At 52.5% G+C, this 17,492-nt stretch overlaps 1 protein-coding gene across 3 annotated transcripts in view; it reads left to right on the top strand.

The window, feature by feature from the left end:
- COL5A3 (collagen type V alpha 3 chain) overlaps positions 1-17,292 on the top strand; it is a 44,729-nt gene extending 27,437 nt beyond the window's left edge. For all 3 annotated transcript variants that reach the window (XM_086409208.1, XM_086409206.1, XM_086409207.1), the window contains 30 exons: positions 119-172; positions 307-414; positions 572-661; positions 1,014-1,067; positions 2,136-2,243; positions 2,338-2,445; positions 2,538-2,591; positions 3,238-3,291; positions 3,921-4,028; positions 4,105-4,158; positions 4,496-4,549; positions 4,650-4,703; positions 4,835-4,888; positions 5,681-5,788; positions 6,445-6,498; positions 6,674-6,727; positions 6,999-7,052; positions 7,294-7,347; positions 8,044-8,151; positions 8,328-8,381; positions 9,053-9,106; positions 9,303-9,410; positions 9,677-9,730; positions 9,815-9,850; positions 10,265-10,318; positions 10,854-11,061; positions 11,146-11,258; positions 13,615-13,683; positions 15,944-16,183; positions 16,281-17,292. In XM_086409208.1, coding sequence (XP_086265334.1) covers positions 119-172; positions 307-414; positions 572-661; positions 1,014-1,067; positions 2,136-2,243; positions 2,338-2,445; positions 2,538-2,591; positions 3,238-3,291; positions 3,921-4,028; positions 4,105-4,158; positions 4,496-4,549; positions 4,650-4,703; positions 4,835-4,888; positions 5,681-5,788; positions 6,445-6,498; positions 6,674-6,727; positions 6,999-7,052; positions 7,294-7,347; positions 8,044-8,151; positions 8,328-8,381; positions 9,053-9,106; positions 9,303-9,410; positions 9,677-9,730; positions 9,815-9,850; positions 10,265-10,318; positions 10,854-11,061; positions 11,146-11,258; positions 13,615-13,683; positions 15,944-16,183; positions 16,281-16,427 — 2,523 coding nt within the window. In that variant the 3' untranslated portion in view covers positions 16,428-17,292. The remainder of the gene's footprint in view (positions 1-118; positions 173-306; positions 415-571; positions 662-1,013; positions 1,068-2,135; positions 2,244-2,337; positions 2,446-2,537; positions 2,592-3,237; positions 3,292-3,920; positions 4,029-4,104; positions 4,159-4,495; positions 4,550-4,649; positions 4,704-4,834; positions 4,889-5,680; positions 5,789-6,444; positions 6,499-6,673; positions 6,728-6,998; positions 7,053-7,293; positions 7,348-8,043; positions 8,152-8,327; positions 8,382-9,052; positions 9,107-9,302; positions 9,411-9,676; positions 9,731-9,814; positions 9,851-10,264; positions 10,319-10,853; positions 11,062-11,145; positions 11,259-13,614; positions 13,684-15,943; positions 16,184-16,280) is intronic.
- The last annotated feature ends 200 nt before the right edge of the window (positions 17,293-17,492 follow it).

Here is a 17,492-nt window from a genome sequence, read left to right as displayed (position 1 = left end):
TGGGATCTTAGTTCCCTTACCAGGAATGGAGCCTGCACCCCTTGCAGCGGATGCTCAGTCTTAACCACTGGAGCACCAGGGAAGTCCCATGACACCTTCTTTCAATGTTTCTCCTCAGGGTTTCCAAGGTCAGACAGGCCCACCTGGACCAGCTGGTGTCGTGGGTCCTCAGGTCAGAGTGGTCCCCACAGTTCTCCCCAGTTTTGCACCAGTTTGGGGATACCTGGGGGGAGGGGAGATGGTGATCCCAGACAGAACCACTACCCCAGGCCACCTCCATTCAAGATGAGCCTTCTTCCTCTCCAGGGAAAGACAGGAGAAGCAGGGCCTCTGGGTGAGAGGGGGCCCCCAGGGCCCCCTGGACCTCCTGGTGAACAAGGTCTTCCGGGCCTGGAAGGCAGAGAGGGGGCCAAGGTGAGACCACCACCCCATGGGACATCTCGGTTGAGTGACCCCAAAGATCCTGGAATGGCCTTAGCATCAACCCTGTGGGGGAGGGGACCCAGACTCACAGATTGAGGGGAGACGCCCCTGCTCCACAGTCTGACTTCCCTCCCCTGGACTCCTGCAGGGGGACGTGGGACCACTGGGACCCCTTGGGAAGGAAGGGCCACCTGGACCCAGAGGTTTCCCTGGTCCTCATGGAGCCCCCGGGGACCCAGTAAGTATGGTTTACATGTGCCTGGCTGGGCTGTGAAGTGGAGAAAGAAAGGGGGGCTTAGGAGGGACATGGCCATAGCCTCCTGACCATGGAGGAGGAGGGATGGATCCCTGAACCTCAGTGCCAGGAAGGGGGTGGGAACTCTGAGCCCCCCAGAGTAAACACAGGACCTGGGAGCACTTTAGGGGGGTCTCTCTTTCTAGGGAAGCAAGTCATGGGGACTTGTGGATCTTAGTTTCCTGACCAGGGGTCGAGCCCAGACTCTCAGAAATGAGAGCACAGAGTCCCGACTACTGGACTACCAGTGAATTACCTTTGGGGGTCTCTTGACTATGAATCATCTCCTCCTCAGGGACCGACTGGTTTAAAGGGTGACAAGGGCCCCCCAGGTCCTGTCGGTGCCAACGTAAGTGTAAATCCATCTGCTATGGCGGGTGGGCAGGGTGGAGGGGTCTCGAGATATCTGGGAAGCTGGGTATGGTCATGATCATGTTCAGCTATTTTGGGAGCCAAACAGGCTTGAGTCACACTCCTCTCTGCTACTCACTGGCCAGGCAGTCTCTCATTCCATCAGCCTCAGTTGGTTTGTCTGTAAAATAGTCCCATCTCTAGGTTGTAAACCTCAATGAGATGATCTGTCTGACACATACTTACTTGCATACCAGATCTCACTGTTTAAATGTGGGCCCTAGTTCCCTGACCAGGAATCAAACCTGTGCCCTCTCAATTGGAAGGGCAAAGTCTTAACCACTGGACCTCAGGGAAGTTGGACATGAGCCCCTTTAAAAACCTCCTTTCTTCTGGAGCTTACTACTATCTAGTCAAGAAGATAATGGATCAGCGGCGGTGAATGCCACAAAGCCAAATAATGCAAACTAGTGGGGAGCAGGGGAGGGCCCTTAAATAGTCTGGCCACGGGACTTTCCTGGAGGTGCAGCGGTTAAGGCTCCGTGCCTCCAATGCAGGAGGTGCTGGTTCAATCCCTTGTGGGGGAACTAAGATCCCATATGCCACCCTGAGGCACCAAAAAATAAATAAAAAAGCTGACTAGGGAAAGTCTCCTGAGAAGACGACATTTGAGCTGAGACCTGAGGAAAGAGCCATGTGGTTGGCTAGGAGAAGGGAGGAAGAGCATGTGCAAAGTCCTGAGGCTGGAGGAAGCAGTGAGGGGGCCGTGTTGCTGGAGGGAAGTGAGTCGGAGGAGGTGAGGGCAGGGAGGAGATGGGGGCAGGTCGCGTAGGGCCTCCTGAGATGCCCGGAGAGCTTTTTTCCTCCAAATGAGGTGGGAGCCTTGGAGGGCTGCGAGGAGAGGAGTCACGTGCTCTGACTTGGATGTTGATAGCGCCCTCTGGCTGCTGTGTGGGGAACGGCCTGGATTGGTGGTAACCACCTAACTCAGGCTGCTTACAAACCCTCCAATAAATGAGATCTACTGTTATTGCTATCATTCCTGACCCTCCACCCCTGTTTTCAGGGATCCCCTGGGGAGCGTGGTCCTGTAGGCCCAGCAGGGAGCATTGGGCTTCCTGGTCAAAGCGGAGGCCAAGGCCCCGTGGGCCCCACAGGCGAGAAGGGTTCCCCGGTAAGTTCCTGCCCCCTCCATTCATCCCCAAGAACCAGCCCTCCACATACCAGGACTGCATTTCTGCCCTGACTCTTTCTACTTCCCCTAACAGGGTGAACGTGGCGCCCCTGGCCCCACTGGTAAAGATGGGATCCCCGGGCCCCTGGGGCTTCCTGGGCCCCCTGGAGCTGCGGGGCCTTCTGGCGAGGAAGGGGACAAGGTGAGAGAGAGCTGAGGCAGAGGGAGGGGCTGGAGGAGGACAGGGGAAGAGGGAGGCTGGGTCGTCCCTCATCCTGTTTGCTTGCTTTGCAGGGAGAAGTGGGTGCCCCCGGTCACAAAGGCAGCAAAGGTGACAAGGGAGATGCGGTGAGTGGGGGACCCCAGAGAGGGAGCTGGTCTTTGGAGAGGGGTAAAAGGGATATTGAGAGGGTGGCAGGGGGGCGGGTCACAGGGTTTCCTGCCTTCTTGAGCCCCATCTTGACACTCAAGTAACAGAAGTCACTTAAGCTACCCAGAATAAAGGGGCCAACTGCGTTCCCAACTTCCCTCCAGGAATTCAGTCTCAGCACCCATCACCTGGAAGCCAGCTCAGTCCTGGGAAACTGATGGGACTTTGAGGCCAACGTTCTGATGGGCCAAGCTTATGAGAGATGCTGTGTCTGGTCCCAGGAGTTGGTGGCTAGGAAGACAGGGTTGTGGGGAGAGAAATGCAATTTTCTAGTGGGGTGGGGAGTGGACAGGGGTGCAGTGATTGATGTTGCTAGTGTTCCCCCTTCATCTTTTTCCAGTTTTTTAAAAAAATATTTATTTATTTGGCTACACTGGGTCTTAGTTGCTGCTTATGGGATCTTTGATCTTCGTTGTGGCCTGTGGGATCCAGTTCCCTGACCAGGGGTCGAATCCTGACCCCCTTGGGAGTGCAGAGTCTCAGTCACTGGACGACCAGGGAAGTTCCCCACCTGCGACCTTAGTCTTAAACCTGAGGGTTTCTTGACTCTGTTCCCGCCTCCAGGGCCCGCCTGGACCAACAGGGATACGGGGTCTGGTGGGACACCCCGGCTCCCCGGTGAGTACTCCCAGCTTTGTGGTCCTCTGGATCCCTTATGGGAAGGGACAGTGTTCTCCACTGTGACTCAGGCCCCAGTTCAACCCTAACCCCTACCCTTTCGTGTCAATGCTCAATTCAAACTCACCCCAGAATCTGACTCAGTCTTGACCTTAACCCTCAAACTCTATCACAGCCCTAATTTTAATGCCCTAATTTTAATTGTGACCTTAACCTCAATCCCAACTCAGACCTTATCTTCACTATCCAACATTAGCTGAACCTGACCCAGTCCTACCCTTGACCCTAGTCCAGACCCACCCTCCAATACTGACCCCAGACCTGAGCTCCAATTCTGAATTTACCTCGGACCTGAGGTCAAGCTCAACCCTACCTCTCAACCCCACTTGGACCTTAATTGACCTCAGCTTGACCCTGACTCACTTGAGATGACCAAGGCTCATCTCGAAACTTTGCTCAGTCCTGGATTTCATTCCTAAACCCTGACCCTTAACCTGCACCTTTAGACCCAACCCTGACCCTCCCCAAACTTCATTCCAACCTTGAACTTCCATCCTGACTTTGACCTTGAACCTAACTCCAACCCTTGACACAGACCCTAACTGTGTCCTGCCCTGTCCGCCTTCTAGGGAGCAGACGGGGCTCAGGGACGCCGGGGACCCCCAGGCCTCTTTGGGCAGAAAGGAGATGATGGAGTGAGAGGCTTCCCTGGCATGATTGGTCCTCCTGGCCTACAGGTGGGTGTCTGAGTTTGAGGCTATGGCCTCTGATCCTCCCCACTTTGTGCCCCAATTTTGCTTCTTTGCTCCACAGGGAATGCCAGGCCCTGCTGGAGAAAAGGGAGAAGTTGGAGATGTAGGATCCATGGTATGAACTATGGGGGGAATGGGAGGGGTGGTAGGGCAGGGTTGGCCATCAGATCAATTTGGGGGGTCATGGGGCACATGTGGGTCACCAATATCAAGGGTGGTGTTTGTGGTTTGTTGTTCAGTCACTCAGTTGTGTTGGACTCTTTGTGACTCCATGGACTGCAGAACGCCAGGCTTCCCTGTCCTTCCCTGTCTCCCCGAGTTTGCTCAAACTCATGTCCATTGAGTCAGTGATGCCATCCAACCATCTCATCCTCTGTCGCTCCCTTCTCCTCTTGCTTGGAGCTTTTTGAGGGGCCATGAGGTCACTGGATGCTATTCTGACTGTCCCATAGGGTCCCCACGGAGCTCCAGGCCCTCGGGGCCCCCAGGGCCCCAGCGGATCAGAGGTAAGAACTGGGGGAGGGGGAGGGCCTCAGGACATCACTTTCCCAAGAAGGGGCTGTTGGAATCCCTCCATCCCACCTATACCCTTCGTTGTCTCTCCAGGGTCCTCCAGGGTTGCCTGGGGGAGTTGGTCAGCCTGGCGCTGTGGGTGAGAAGGTGAGAGAGAGAACAAGGGGCTGCCCAGGGTCCAGGAGGCTCAATCAGTCCTGCCTGGTTTGGGGGAGTGGTGGTGGCAGTTCTGGCTGCCAGGAGGGGACCCCTCCTCACTTTCACTTTGCCTCCCGCAGGGTGAGCCAGGAGAGCCTGGAGACCCAGGACCCCCCGGGACCCCAGGCACCCCGGTGAGTGACTTTGTTCTGGGCCCCTGCACCCATCTCAGGGAATCCCTGACCCTTGGGCATCTTGGGCCCCCATGACCTCTGGGCAGCCCTAGGTCACTCATGGACCCAGACCTATGGGCATCCCCAGTTATTTTGATGACAGAGACCTGAAAGGTATCAGGGTGGCTACATCAAGTTCTCTAGGTTGTGTACTGCACAAGGGTGCGTGGCTGAGGGGGCAGGTGGGGCTCAGATCTAAAGCACAAGCCTTGGCTTGAGGATGAGCTGCCCAGAGGGGATCCCAAAAATATTGATTCATTCACTTGTTTGTCTGTGTCCAGTGTTAGTTGGGACACATGGGAGCTTCGCTGGGCCATGTGGGATCTTTCCTTGGGGTGCACAGACTCTCTACTTGTGTCGCGAGAGTTCAATAGTTGTGGCATGTGGGCTTAGTTGCTCCACAGCGTGTGGGATCTTAGTTCCCCGACCAGGGATTGAACTTGTGTTCTCTGCATTGCAAGGCAGATTCTTAACTACTGGACCACTAGGGAGGTCCTGGGATCCCTTTTCTGATTCACCCCAGAGTGGCACATGGGCTAGCCCAAACTTGCCCATGACCTCTGGTCAACTGGATCACTGTGACCCCTGATTCCAGTAAATCCTAGATTCCTCTGACCCTTGGGCAGTCTAGGCTACTTTGACCCCTAACCCCAGGAAAGTCCCAAGCCACGCAGATTCCTGAGTTCAGGTATGCTAACCTTGACCCCTGGAGAGTCCAGGCTACTCTGACCTCTGACCTCTGTTTCTGCCAAGGGCCCCAGGGGAGAAGTTGGTGAAAAGGGGGATACAGGTCCATCTGGGGCTGCTGGACCCCCAGGCAAGAAAGGACCCCCTGGAGAGGATGGAGCAAAGGGGAATGTGGTGAGTCCTGGGGCACATGGAGGCCGCAACCCAGGGAGGGGCACATGTGTCAACTCGAACCTGCTCCTCAACTTCCAGCCAGGGGTCCTGTGTGCTGATTCCACAAGCAACCCAGAACGTGGCCAAATGATTGAATGAAAGAATGAATCAGTGTAAACATACAGTGGTAATCGGTCATGGCAGCAGGGGAAACTTGCTTCCACATAGAGTCATTCTAACAGTGCTGGAAAGGTCAAAGTTGAAACTGATGAGGGATCAGGGTTGGCTGATTGGGATTTGCCATCAAGGCAGAGGTTGAGCCCCTCCTGCCATGGTGATGGTCCTCTGGGTGGGGAGGGAGGGCGGTGAGGAGCTTCAGAGTCTGAGGGACCTTGATTTGAATTTCAGCACCCCACCCCTTACCGGGTCCCCTCTCTGATTTTTATCTGTGAGTCCCTAGCTGGGAGGATGCAGTGAAATGATTCATGGAACATTTTTAGCTCCCATTAAACACCAGAATGTTCCTTCTAGCAGGGCTGGGGTTTTGTGTTTTCTTCACCAATGTATCCCCAGCAACCAGAACTGTGTCTGAGGACAGCTGAATGAATGAATAAATGAATGGATGGATGAATGCTCCATCATTCAGAGATATGATTTTTCATCATTATGTGTTCCAGGGCCCCACAGGCCTCCCAGGAGACCTAGGCCCCCCCGGAGACCCTGGAGTTTCGGTGAGTGTGACCCCCTCTTCCTCAAAAGCCCAGCATATTCCCTATTCTGTCCCCAATCTCATCACAAACCTGAGCAAGGTCGATGAAGCAAAAAACCTCCACTTGCCTCCAAGCATCACCCCAACATTCTGCTGTGTCTTCACGACCCCTCCCAACTTCATTTCCCCTACCACAGGGTCAAGATGGCCCCCCAGGGGAGAAGGGAAACCCTGGAGATGTGGGGGGACCGGTGAGTAGGGGAACAGAGGAGGTGGTGCCTAAAGAGGGGTGTTGGGGCAGGTGAGTGGGTGAATTGAGGGCCAGGAGAATGGGTTAATGAGGTCCCCAGGGCCCCCAGGGATGCATCTGCTTTGTACCATGAATGTGAGCAGCTTGAAGGAGGAGGCAGGGGGAGGGAGGGCTGGCTGGTGCTGGGGTGATGTTTGGGGAAGGCTGTTTTCCCATCAAAGGCATCCTGAAACTGTCATCCTTGACTCCCGTGCTGCTTACAATCTCTATAGGGTCCACCTGGCGCTTCTGGGGAGCCTGGCGCCCCTGGGCCTCCTGGTAAAAGGGTGAGTGATGCACACCACCCCCGGCTCTAACTTGGTTCCACTCACTCTCATAGGCCCCCCCTTACCTCCACAAGCCCCCCTCATACCTAGAGGCCCCCACTCATCCCTACAAGCCCTCCACTCACCATCACAAACCCCTACTCAGCTCACAGCCCTCTACTCAGCTCACAGGCCCCTACTCAGCTCACAGCCCTCTACTCAGCTCACAGCCCTCTAGTCACACTTTCTACTCACCCCTCAGGGTCCTTCTGGTCGCATGGGTCAAGAAGGTAGAGAAGGAGAGAAAGGTGCCAAGGTGAGTTCCCCCTGGCCAAGAGAGGGGTTCTTTTATTTTTGGCTGCGTTGGGTCTTCATTGTTGTGTGTGGGCTTTCTCTAAATTGCAGCAAGTGGGGGCTACTCTCTAGCCGTGGTGCTCGGGCTTAGCTGCCCTGCGGCATGTGGGATCTCCCCAGAGCAAGGATCAAACCCGTGTCCCCTGCACTGGTGGAGAAGGCAATGGCAACTCTCTCCAGCACTCTTGCCTGGAAAATCCCATGGACGGAGGAGCCTGGTAGGCTGCAGTCCATGGGGTCGCTAAGAGTCGGACATGACTGAGTGACTTCACTTTCACTTTTCACTTTCATGCATTGGAGAAGGAGGTGGCAACCCCTCCTATGTTCTTGCCTGGAGAATCCCAGGGACAGAGGAGCCTGGTGGGCTCCGTCTATGAGGTCGCACAGAGTCGGACACGACTGAAGCGACTTAGCAGCAGCAGCAGCCCCTGCATTGGCAGGTGGATTCTTAACCACTGGACCACCAGGGAAGTCCCAGGGAGCGGTCCTTGTCCTGACCCATTGGTCAATAGTTGGGCCAGCAGAATGGGGAGGGACCTGTGACCACCACAGTTGCCCCAATTTCTCCCCGCTCCCTGATGGTTCTTGGCTGGAGGGTCAGGAGGCAGGCTCCCCCTGATTCTCTCTGCCTCCTCCCTTCCACCTTGCTCCTTTTCAGGGGGAACCAGGTCCTGATGGACCCCCAGGGAGGACAGGCCCAGTAGGGGCTCAAGGGCCCCCTGGACGTGTTGGACCTGAGGGTCTTCGTGGGATCCCTGGACCTGTGGTGAGTGGACTGAGAATAGGGATGGGGTTGGGGGGTGGGATCAGGCCCTCCCTGTCTGCTCGCTTCTTGTAATTTGTCATCACAGTTGGGAGGAGCTGACCCTGGTTGGGGTGGGAGGGGGGCGCCACACATGAGTTCTGGCAGGGTGCAGCCCCTCATGTTCTATTTTGCCCTAGGGCGAGCCAGGCCTCCTGGGACCTCCTGGACTGTTAGGCCCTCCTGGTCCCCTGGTAAGAGACTTCTTCATCCCTGAGGTCCCCGCACTGAGACTCACACTGGACATCTATCCAGTGACCATCTAGTGACCTTGGGTTCTGATAGTGCGGACTGACCCCTCACTGACTATCCTTCTGATGGTCCACCCTGACCATCTATACTAACCATCTCTTCAGATCACTCATCTTGGCGGTCTACACTGACCAAACCGACCATCTATCTTAACAGTCTTCACTGACTACCCACACCGATGTTGACTACAGATCATTTATCTTGACCATCCTCCAAAAACCCCTCCGTTCATCTCTCATCAGCTCTCTTCTCTCCTGACCACCCCCATGACCACTTCCCTGGTAATTCGATTTGAAATCTAGGTAATTTCCCATTTGACCATCCTCCAGTCACTCACATGAGGCTTTCTGTTTGAGACTTACCAACTGACCCTAGGGCTTCCCGGGTAGCTGAAACAGTGAAGAATCTGCCTGCAATGCAGGAGACCTGGGTCCAGTCCCTGGGTTGGGAAGATCTCCTGGAGGAGGGCATGGCAATCCACTCCAGTATTCTTGCTTAGAGAATCCCATGGACAGAGGAGCCTGGTGGGCTACAGTCCATAGGGTTGCAAAGAGTCAGACACCACTGAGTGACTAACACTTTCTCTTTCAACTGATCCTAACTCTCCTTCCAGGGGCCCTCTGGCCTACCAGGGCTGAAGGGAGATGCTGGCCCCAAGGGAGAAAAGGTAAGGATGCCTCTTTTTATTCTTCTTCTTCCCCAGCTACCTCCCTCTCCTCCACCTTTACTTCTCTCCGTAGCCAGAGGGCTAGGAGATTGGGGTCTCCTCTGCTCCCAAACTCACTACCCCAAGGCTGGAAGGGAACAGTCTGTCAATTCCCCGCCCCCATTCTTCCCCCACATGTGTCTCTCATATCCTCCAGGGCCACATTGGATTAATTGGTCTTGTCGGCCCCCCTGGGGAGGTTGGTGAGAAAGGGGATCAGGGGTTGCCAGGAGTGCAAGGCTCCCCTGGCCTCCAGGGAGAACCGGTGAGTGTTCGTCATGCCCCAAGAGGGAAGATTGTGTTCGAGGGGGATGGGAAAGCAGAAGTGGGGCTTGTTTGGGTGTGGGGGATTAGGAAGCCTGGGTCTTGAACAATAGGGATTGTGTCTGAAGGAAATGGGGGGCTCTATCTGGGGGACTTGAAGGTTGTGACTGGGGTTGAGGGTCTTCTTTTGAGGAGACTTGTCTGGGGGATGTGTCTGGACCATAAGGATGAACCCCATCAGTGATGATTCTGATGCCCTTTCCCCAGGGTTCTCCTGGCCCCATTGGCTCTCTGGGCCACCCTGGGCCCCAAGGCGTGGTGGTGAGTATAAGGGGTTTGCAGGGGTGGGGGAGTCACCCTGTTGGGCCAGCCAGGAGTCCAAGCCCCCCTGTCTCTACCCCACAGGGTCCTCCAGGACAGAAAGGCTCAAAGGGGTCCCCGGTAAGTAGTCACCGCTCCCTTGGGCTCTCACCTCCCAACCCCTCAGCCCCCTTCACTGTACCAGAACCCTCAATGCCTTTGGGTTCATTCGTTTATTTATTCAGTCAGTCAGGCATTTGATTATGTCTTCAACACTTACCATTGTATTTTATAAAATCTAAGATTTCATCTGTTGTAAGATGCACCATTGTTTTATGAACTGCTACAGAAGAAGACAGTTCTGCCAAGTTAATGATGACTTGTCACAGATGTTAAGATGCTGATTTCAGAGATGTTCAAATATGGAAAGAAAATTTGCGTTTTATGCTTGGGGCTGAAAATTGCATGTCCTTCCTCCAGTTGTGTGTGTGTGTGTGTGTTGGCAGGCAGGGGTCTCCATAGACAGAGTTCACACCCAAGTACTTCTCCCTATAGGGATCCCAAGGTCCTCGTGGAGACACTGGCCCCCCAGGTCCTCCTGGTCCCCCGGTAAGTTCCCTATGGGGCTCTGTCCGAGTGTCTCCCCTGGTCCCTCAGTGACTAGAAGTGGGCGGAGCACACACCACGTGTTCGGGGATTGCAGGTGGGAAGGGAGGTGGCTCAAAAGCTGAAGGAGGATCTGGGCTGTGTGTAGAGGGGCTTGGGGGGACCTCCATGGGGGCTCTGATTGGATTTTGTCTGTCCATCTCTCTGGCCTTTCTCTGTCTCTACCTCAAAACGTTGTTTCACTATTTTATCTTTCTTTTTGTCTTCTGGGTCTCTCTCTGTCTCTCTCCTTTGCCTGACTGTGGTTCTGGCTCTTTTTTTTCCTCTCTCCACTTCCCATCTCTGAGCCTTTCTGTCCCTCTCCTTCCTGTGTCGCCCTCCGTCTCTGATTGTCCATGTCCCCGGTTCCTGTCTGTATCTCTCCTTACTCTCCACACCCCTGTGTCTTTCTGCCTCCCACATCTCTCATTTCTGCCTGTCTCTCTCCTTGTCTCTTCCTCTTGCCGTCCTCCTCTCCTCCATCCCCACCTCTGCCCAGGGTCCCTCTGCGGAGCTGCACGGGCTGCGCCGGCGCCGACGTTCCCTGCTAGGCTTGGGAACCCCGGAGGGCGGCCTGGAGGAGGTGCTGGCCTCGATGGCGTCGCTGAGCTTCGAGTTAGAGCAGCTGCGGCGCCCTCCCGGCACGGCTGAGCGCCCGGGCCTCGTGTGCAAAGAGTTGCACCGCAGCCATCCGCATCTGCCAGATGGTGAGGTCTCGTCCCTCCCCCCGGAGGGCGGGGAGACGTGGGATCCAGCCCCCGGTTTATCTTCTCCCACTGGCTCTGCGGCAGGGGAATACTGGATTGATCCCAATCAAGGCTGCGCGCGGGATGCGCTCAGGGTTTTCTGTAACTTCACGGCAGGAGGAGAAACCTGCCTCTACCCAGACAAGAAGTTTGAGACCGTGAGTACCTGAGTAGGGGGCTGGGAGGGGTTGGTGGAAGGAGGGACTCGAAAATATCTCATTCATACCTCACCGCTCCCCAACCCTCCCCGCTCCCCGCCCCACCAGGAGTTGATTGGGATTTTATTTTTCCTTCAACCGACGTCTATTGAGCACCTTCTGTATGCCAAAGTCCTTGAAATGCTGGGGCTACAGCAGATAATCTAAAACAAACAAACCAAACAAACTAAAAAAAACAAACCCTTCTTTGCTTCGTTTTGTTTTATGGAGCTTATTTTCTGTGGGGAAAGACAGATAAGAAAAAATAGTAAGGAAATCAATAATAGTGGTGAACCTTGAAACAATAGGATATATGTGCCAGCCCTAAGAACTCAGCTGCATTAACTTACTGAGTCCCAGCCACCGATGCGGTCATTTTATTATTATCCCTAAAATAGATAACCAACAAGAACCTATTGTAAAGCTCATGGAACTATACTCAATATCTTGTAATAATTTATAAGGGGAGAAAGGGTTTCCCTGGTGGTTCAGTGGCAAAGAATCCACCTGCTAAGCAGGAGATCTGAGTCAGATCCTTGGGTCAGGAAGATCCCCTAGAGAAAGAAATGACAACCCACTCTGGTATTCTTGCCTGGGAAGTCCCACGAACAGAGAAGCCTGGTGGGCTGCAGTCCATAGGGCTGCAAAAGAGTTGGACACAACTGAGAGACTAAACAACACCAACATCAGGGCAAAGAATCTGAAAGAAAAAAAAAGATATATATGTATAATTGAATCACTTTGCTGTACACCTCAACTAACACAACATTGGAAATCAGCTCTGTTTCAATTAAAAAAATAACAATTCTGTTATCATCCCCCAGATAGGGAAACTGAGGCATGGAGAAGGACAAGATTACCCATGACCACCTGGCCCTTGTCTCAGCCCTTAACCACCCATCTATACTGCCTCCTAACCTGCTCTCTTATAGGTCCCATGGGTTAACTGCCCTCCACCTGGTCCCCCAGAAATCCTGGGGTTCTCCATCAGGGAGTCTAACAGTCTCTGACACTAAGAACCAGGCTTAGCTGTAGAGAGCAGTGGGTGAGCAGTGAGCCTCTGGACCCTGGACTGCTTCGGTTGGAATCCAGATCTGTTATCTCAGTTTTTTCATCTGTAAAGTGGGGGCTCAAGAAAGTATCTACCTGATAGGGTAGTTGTGCAGTCATGTTACCAGTACACATATCAGATGACACTGATACACTGACTGTGTGCAGTGCTGGGGTGGCTCAGATGGTAAAGAATCTGCCTGGAATACAGGAGACCCAGGTCTGATCCCTGGTTTGGGAAGATCCCTGCAGAAGGAGATGGCTACCCACTCCAGTATTCTTGCCTGGAGAATTCCATGGACAGTCAGGAGCCTGGCGGGCTACTGTCCATGGAGTTGCAAAGAGTCGGACACAACTGAATCACTTGACTAACACTTTTTGTTAATGTCTCTACTGCCGGTAAACCACTTAGTGAGCACAGGGCCTGCAAAAGTGCACAGTGATGTTCTTCTTTTAATTAATTTATTTTTTGGCTGCACTGGGTCTTCGTTGCTGTGTGTGGGCTTTCTGTAGTTGTAGTGAGCAGGAGCTACTCTTTGCTGTGGTGCACAGGCTTCCCGTTGCAGTGGCTTCTCTTTTTGAGGAGCATGGGCTCTAGGCGCACAGACTCAGTAGTTGTGGCCCACAGGCCCATTAGTTTGGCGCACAGGCTTTGTTGCTCTGCGGCATGTGGCATCTTCCCAGACCAGGGACTGAACCCGTATCCCCTGCATTGGCAGGTGGATTCTTAACCACTAGACCACCAGGGAACTCCCAAGGGGTGTGTTGTTAAAACATCACCATTGGACACCCAAGGCTCCGATCCACAGGGCCTTCGGGGAGACAGTGTAGGGCAGACTCCTGGGAGTTACCTCACCTCAGGGGAGAGGTAGGAGCCGGAGCATTTATCCACCAGCTCTTGTCAATCATCAGTGGAGGCACCCTCAGAAGTCAGAAACCCCCAGCCTCTTGGATCTATCCTGGGTACCAGCCAAGCCCAGTCCCACAGCCAGAGAATAACCTAAGAGTTCCTGATATTTATAGTCAGCAGATTCTTTTTATTCATTTAGCTGCACTGGATCTTAGTTGCAGCATGTGAGATCTAGTTCTCTGACCAGGGATTGAACCCGAGCCTCCTGCATTGGGAGTATGGCCCCTTAGCCTCTGGACCACCGGGGAAGTCCCCTACAGTCCGTAGCTTTCAGTGTGGGGTGGTAAATGCAAAATTGACACGTTGCCAGCCCCCCCACCCCAGGGCACCTGTTACACCCTTCCCTCTGTCCCCCAGGTGAAACTGGCCTCTTGGTCCAAAGAAAAGCCAGGTGGCTGGTATAGCACATTCCGTCGAGGGAAAAAGGTGAGTTACCTGCAAAGCCAGGGTGGGGATGGTATAAAAATTGGTGTAAACCAGCATGGGAATTGGAGGAGGTGAGATGAACAGGATAGCCTCACCTCTGCCTTTATGCTGATCATAGGCTTGTGGGGGAGGGGGCAGCATCATATGTGTGATGTGGGGGGAAACACAGGACATGGTGGTGATCTACAGGCAGTGCTGGAAGGACCTGAAGGCTTCCTGAGGGAAGTCACAGCTCAGCTGAGGTCTAAGGAATTAACTGGTTTGCAAGTTTGGGAGGACATGGAAGGGTGTTCCGAAGAGATGGAACAGCATATACAAAGTCCCAGAGTCAAGAGAAAGCCTGGTAAATTAAAAGAAGAAAATGCGACTTGCTCTGCTGTAGAGAGAGTGAGGGGGAATGTGGTAGAGAAGAGGTTGGGCAGGTAGGTGAGAGCTAAGACCACCTCCTCAGAAAGACCTATGGGCAGTAGGGAGCCATGGAATGTGTTTAAGTGAGAGGGACTGAGATTCAATCTCTATGATAGGAAAATGCCTCTGGGCTGCTGGTGGTGGCTGTGGGGAAACTGGAGGCTGGGAGACCCAGGAGGAGATTGATGTGTTGGTTTAGAAAGGCAAGGAAGGGAAGTGGCTGGAGCTAGGGGAATGGGGGATGAAGAGGAAGGAATGGCTTAGAACGTTATCTAAGAGGGCAAGTCCATAGGACCTAGTTAATTGATGAGATGGCAAGTCAATAGGACCTATCAATAGTAATTGATGAGATGAGTAATTGATGAGATGGAGGGGAGGAAAAGAAAGAGAGATGATGCCCAGGTTCCTGGTTTGAAGAACAGTCTAGTGAGATTCTGAGATATATAAGTGGGAAGAGGATCAGGTTTATGCAGTGGTGGGAGATCTTGGGTCCATTTGGGATTTGTTTATGTAACATATTTATGTATGCTAAGCACTGGGAACATAGCAGCAAAGAAAACACAGTTCCTGACTTCCTGAAGTTAATATTCTATTGGGAATGGGACCAAGGAAGCAGACAGAGAGTAACCAAGGAAACAAAGCTACCATATAATGTCAAGTGGTATATGGGTTTGGGCCCCCCTAAAACAGACCTGAGACTCAATTGCAAGGGGTTTATCTGTGATGTGAGTCCAGAAAACATCAATCAGGAAATGTGAAATGATACAGGGAAGAGAAGGAAGCCAAAAAAGATGTGTTACCGGGCTAGTTATCTCAAGCCAGTGATAACTTAATAATATATTTTATGTAGCCCAATATATCCAAAATATTGTCGTATCAATATAAAGATTACTGAAGCATTTTCAACTTTTTCCCTGTGAGTTCTTCAGAGTCTGGTGCATATTTTATATTTATAGCACATCATAATTTTGATACTAAATTTCCTTGGAAAGAGTTAGACTGCATAAAACCTGCAGTTGAAAAAGCAGATTTGCATCTTCAAGTTGTTCCAAACCTCAGTTTTCTGATAAATGGATTGAGGCTCAGTTGTTCATTATAAATTAAATAAAGTTAGACATTTTTTAATTAAATAATTTAAATAGATGGACCCATAGAGGTTATCATACTATGTGTAGTAAGTCAGAAAAGGCAAATATCGGATGATATTACTTACATGTGGAAGCTAAAATATGACAGGAATGAACTTATTTACAAAACAGAAATAGACTCACAGACATAGAAAACCAACTTATGGTTACCAGAAAGGAAAGGGAGAAAGGGATCTATTAGAAGTTTGGAATTAACATATACACACTATACACTACTATGTATAAAATAAACAATGAGGACCTACTGTATAGCACAGGGAACTATATAGTCAGTATCTTGTAGTAAACTGTAATCGAAAAGAATATGAAAAAGAATATATATATGTAATATCTGTGTGTGTATATCTATATATATATATATACATATAACTAAATCACTTTGCTATAAGCCTGAAACTAACACAGCATTGTAAATCAACTATACTTCAATTTTTTAAGAAATGAGTGCCCAAAAAAATTTAAAATTTAACTGAAATTGTGAAAAGTTTCTCAATCTCACCAGCCACCATTCAAGTGCTCAATGGCCACACAGGCCTAGGGGCTTGCAGGAGAACCAGGGATGATCAGATGGCTGGTGGGGCCTCCAAAGAGGAAGTCATGGCAGCAGGGGCAGGCCGGCAGTGGATACAGATCCTGGGAGGTGGGTACCTCGGAAAGAGTCGAGGCAAGGACACATCCTCAGCTCCTCTTTGTCCCACCTCCAGTTCTCCTACGTGGATGCCGATGGGGCCCCAGTGAGCGTGGTACAGCTGACCTTCCTGAAGTTGCTGAGTGCCACGGCCCGCCAGAGCTTCACATTCACCTGCCAGAACTCGGCCGCCTGGCTGGACGAAGTTGCAGGTGACCACAGCCGCTCTGCCCGTTTCCTCGGGGCCAATGGGGAAGAGGTATCCTTCAACCAGATGGCAGCCGCCACCATCACAGTCCCCTACGATGGCTGCAGGGTAAGGAAGAGGGCAGGGACTGGCCAGATTGGGGAGGGGAGCCTGTGATTACTCCCCTCCCCCTGACTTACCCACCATCCGTGTCTTCCCGTGTCAGCTCCGGAAGGGACAGTCGAAGACCCTCTTTGAGTTCAGCTCCTCCCGAGTGGGATTTCTGCCCCTGTTGGATGTGGCAGCTGCTGACTTTGGCCAGACGAACCAGAAGTTTGGGTTTGAACTGGGCCCTGTCTGCTTTAGCAGCTGAGAGCTTCCGGGGCTGGGAGGGACAATGAGGGAGCCCCCAAGACGGGCCATATTTGGTGCTGAGGCTTTGAAGCCGTCATATTTATCGTCTCCTGTGACTGCGTGGAGCCAGGAAACGGTCTGCTCATCATGGTCAAACAATATTCCTTCTCCGTTCCAGGGGGTCTGGGGGCTGGACTACCCTGGTCCATGGGTCCTGTTTCTCTGCACTGCGCCCCGGCTGGCATAACTGTAGTCTGGCTCTTTCTCCCCTCGGTGCCCACCCATCACTCATCTCCCTCCCCTGAGCTCCCCCACCCCAGCAATGAACTTCTGACTCAGAGCTGATGAATGCCCCCACCCACACCTGCCTCCCACCCCCTCAGTCAGTGCTCTCAACACCCTTTGGTGCTACCTTCCCCATAGTTAAGCACTGGATGTCTCCTGAACCCAGACTGGGATCCCTTTGCTCATTTCTTCTTTTCAGGTGGGTTCGCAGTGAAGGGACTGATGTCAGACTACAGAGGGAAGTGGGACTTCCCTGGACTGAGCTGCGTACTCTTTCTGCTGCCTCAGCCCAGCTCTGAATACTGTCTCCCTCCATGCCTCCCCAAATACACCTTGCCATGCCAGGTGGCGTGGGGACCAAACTGGTGGGGTTGGGGGGAAACTAGGATTCTAATGGTGCTGCCCTATTTATACCTGGGTCTATATTAAAAGGGAGAATCCCCTCTGTTGTATATTTAATCTGCTTCCTCCTTAGGGAAGGCTGGGATATGATGAGAGAAACCCCCATCCCCCCACCCTAACTCCCCCATACCACCACCTGCCCCAGGCCATAGGGCATAATTGGCATCTCAAGTCTGAGAATAAATCAGTGAACTGTGTCCTGTCTGTGTCTTTCTTTCTTTTTACTTTTTTATTTGCTTATTTTTAGTTTTGGCTGCCCTGGGTCTTCATTGCTGTGCTCAGCCTTACTCTAGTTGTAGTGAGCAGGGGCTACTCTCTAGCCGTGGTCCCTGAGCTTCTCATCGCAGTGGCTTCTCTTATTTCAGAGCATGGACTTTAGCGCACACGGGTTCAGTAG

The sequence above is a fragment of the Bos grunniens genome, chromosome 7 (genome assembly GCF_055505025.1).
Source record: "Bos grunniens cultivar Pamir isolate PY7600 chromosome 7, Bosgru_T2T1.0, whole genome shotgun sequence".
NCBI classification, from domain to species: Eukaryota; Metazoa; Chordata; class Mammalia; order Artiodactyla; family Bovidae; genus Bos; species Bos grunniens.
The sequence above is the reverse complement of the archived record's forward strand: the minus strand, read 5'-3'. Positions and strand labels throughout refer to the sequence as shown.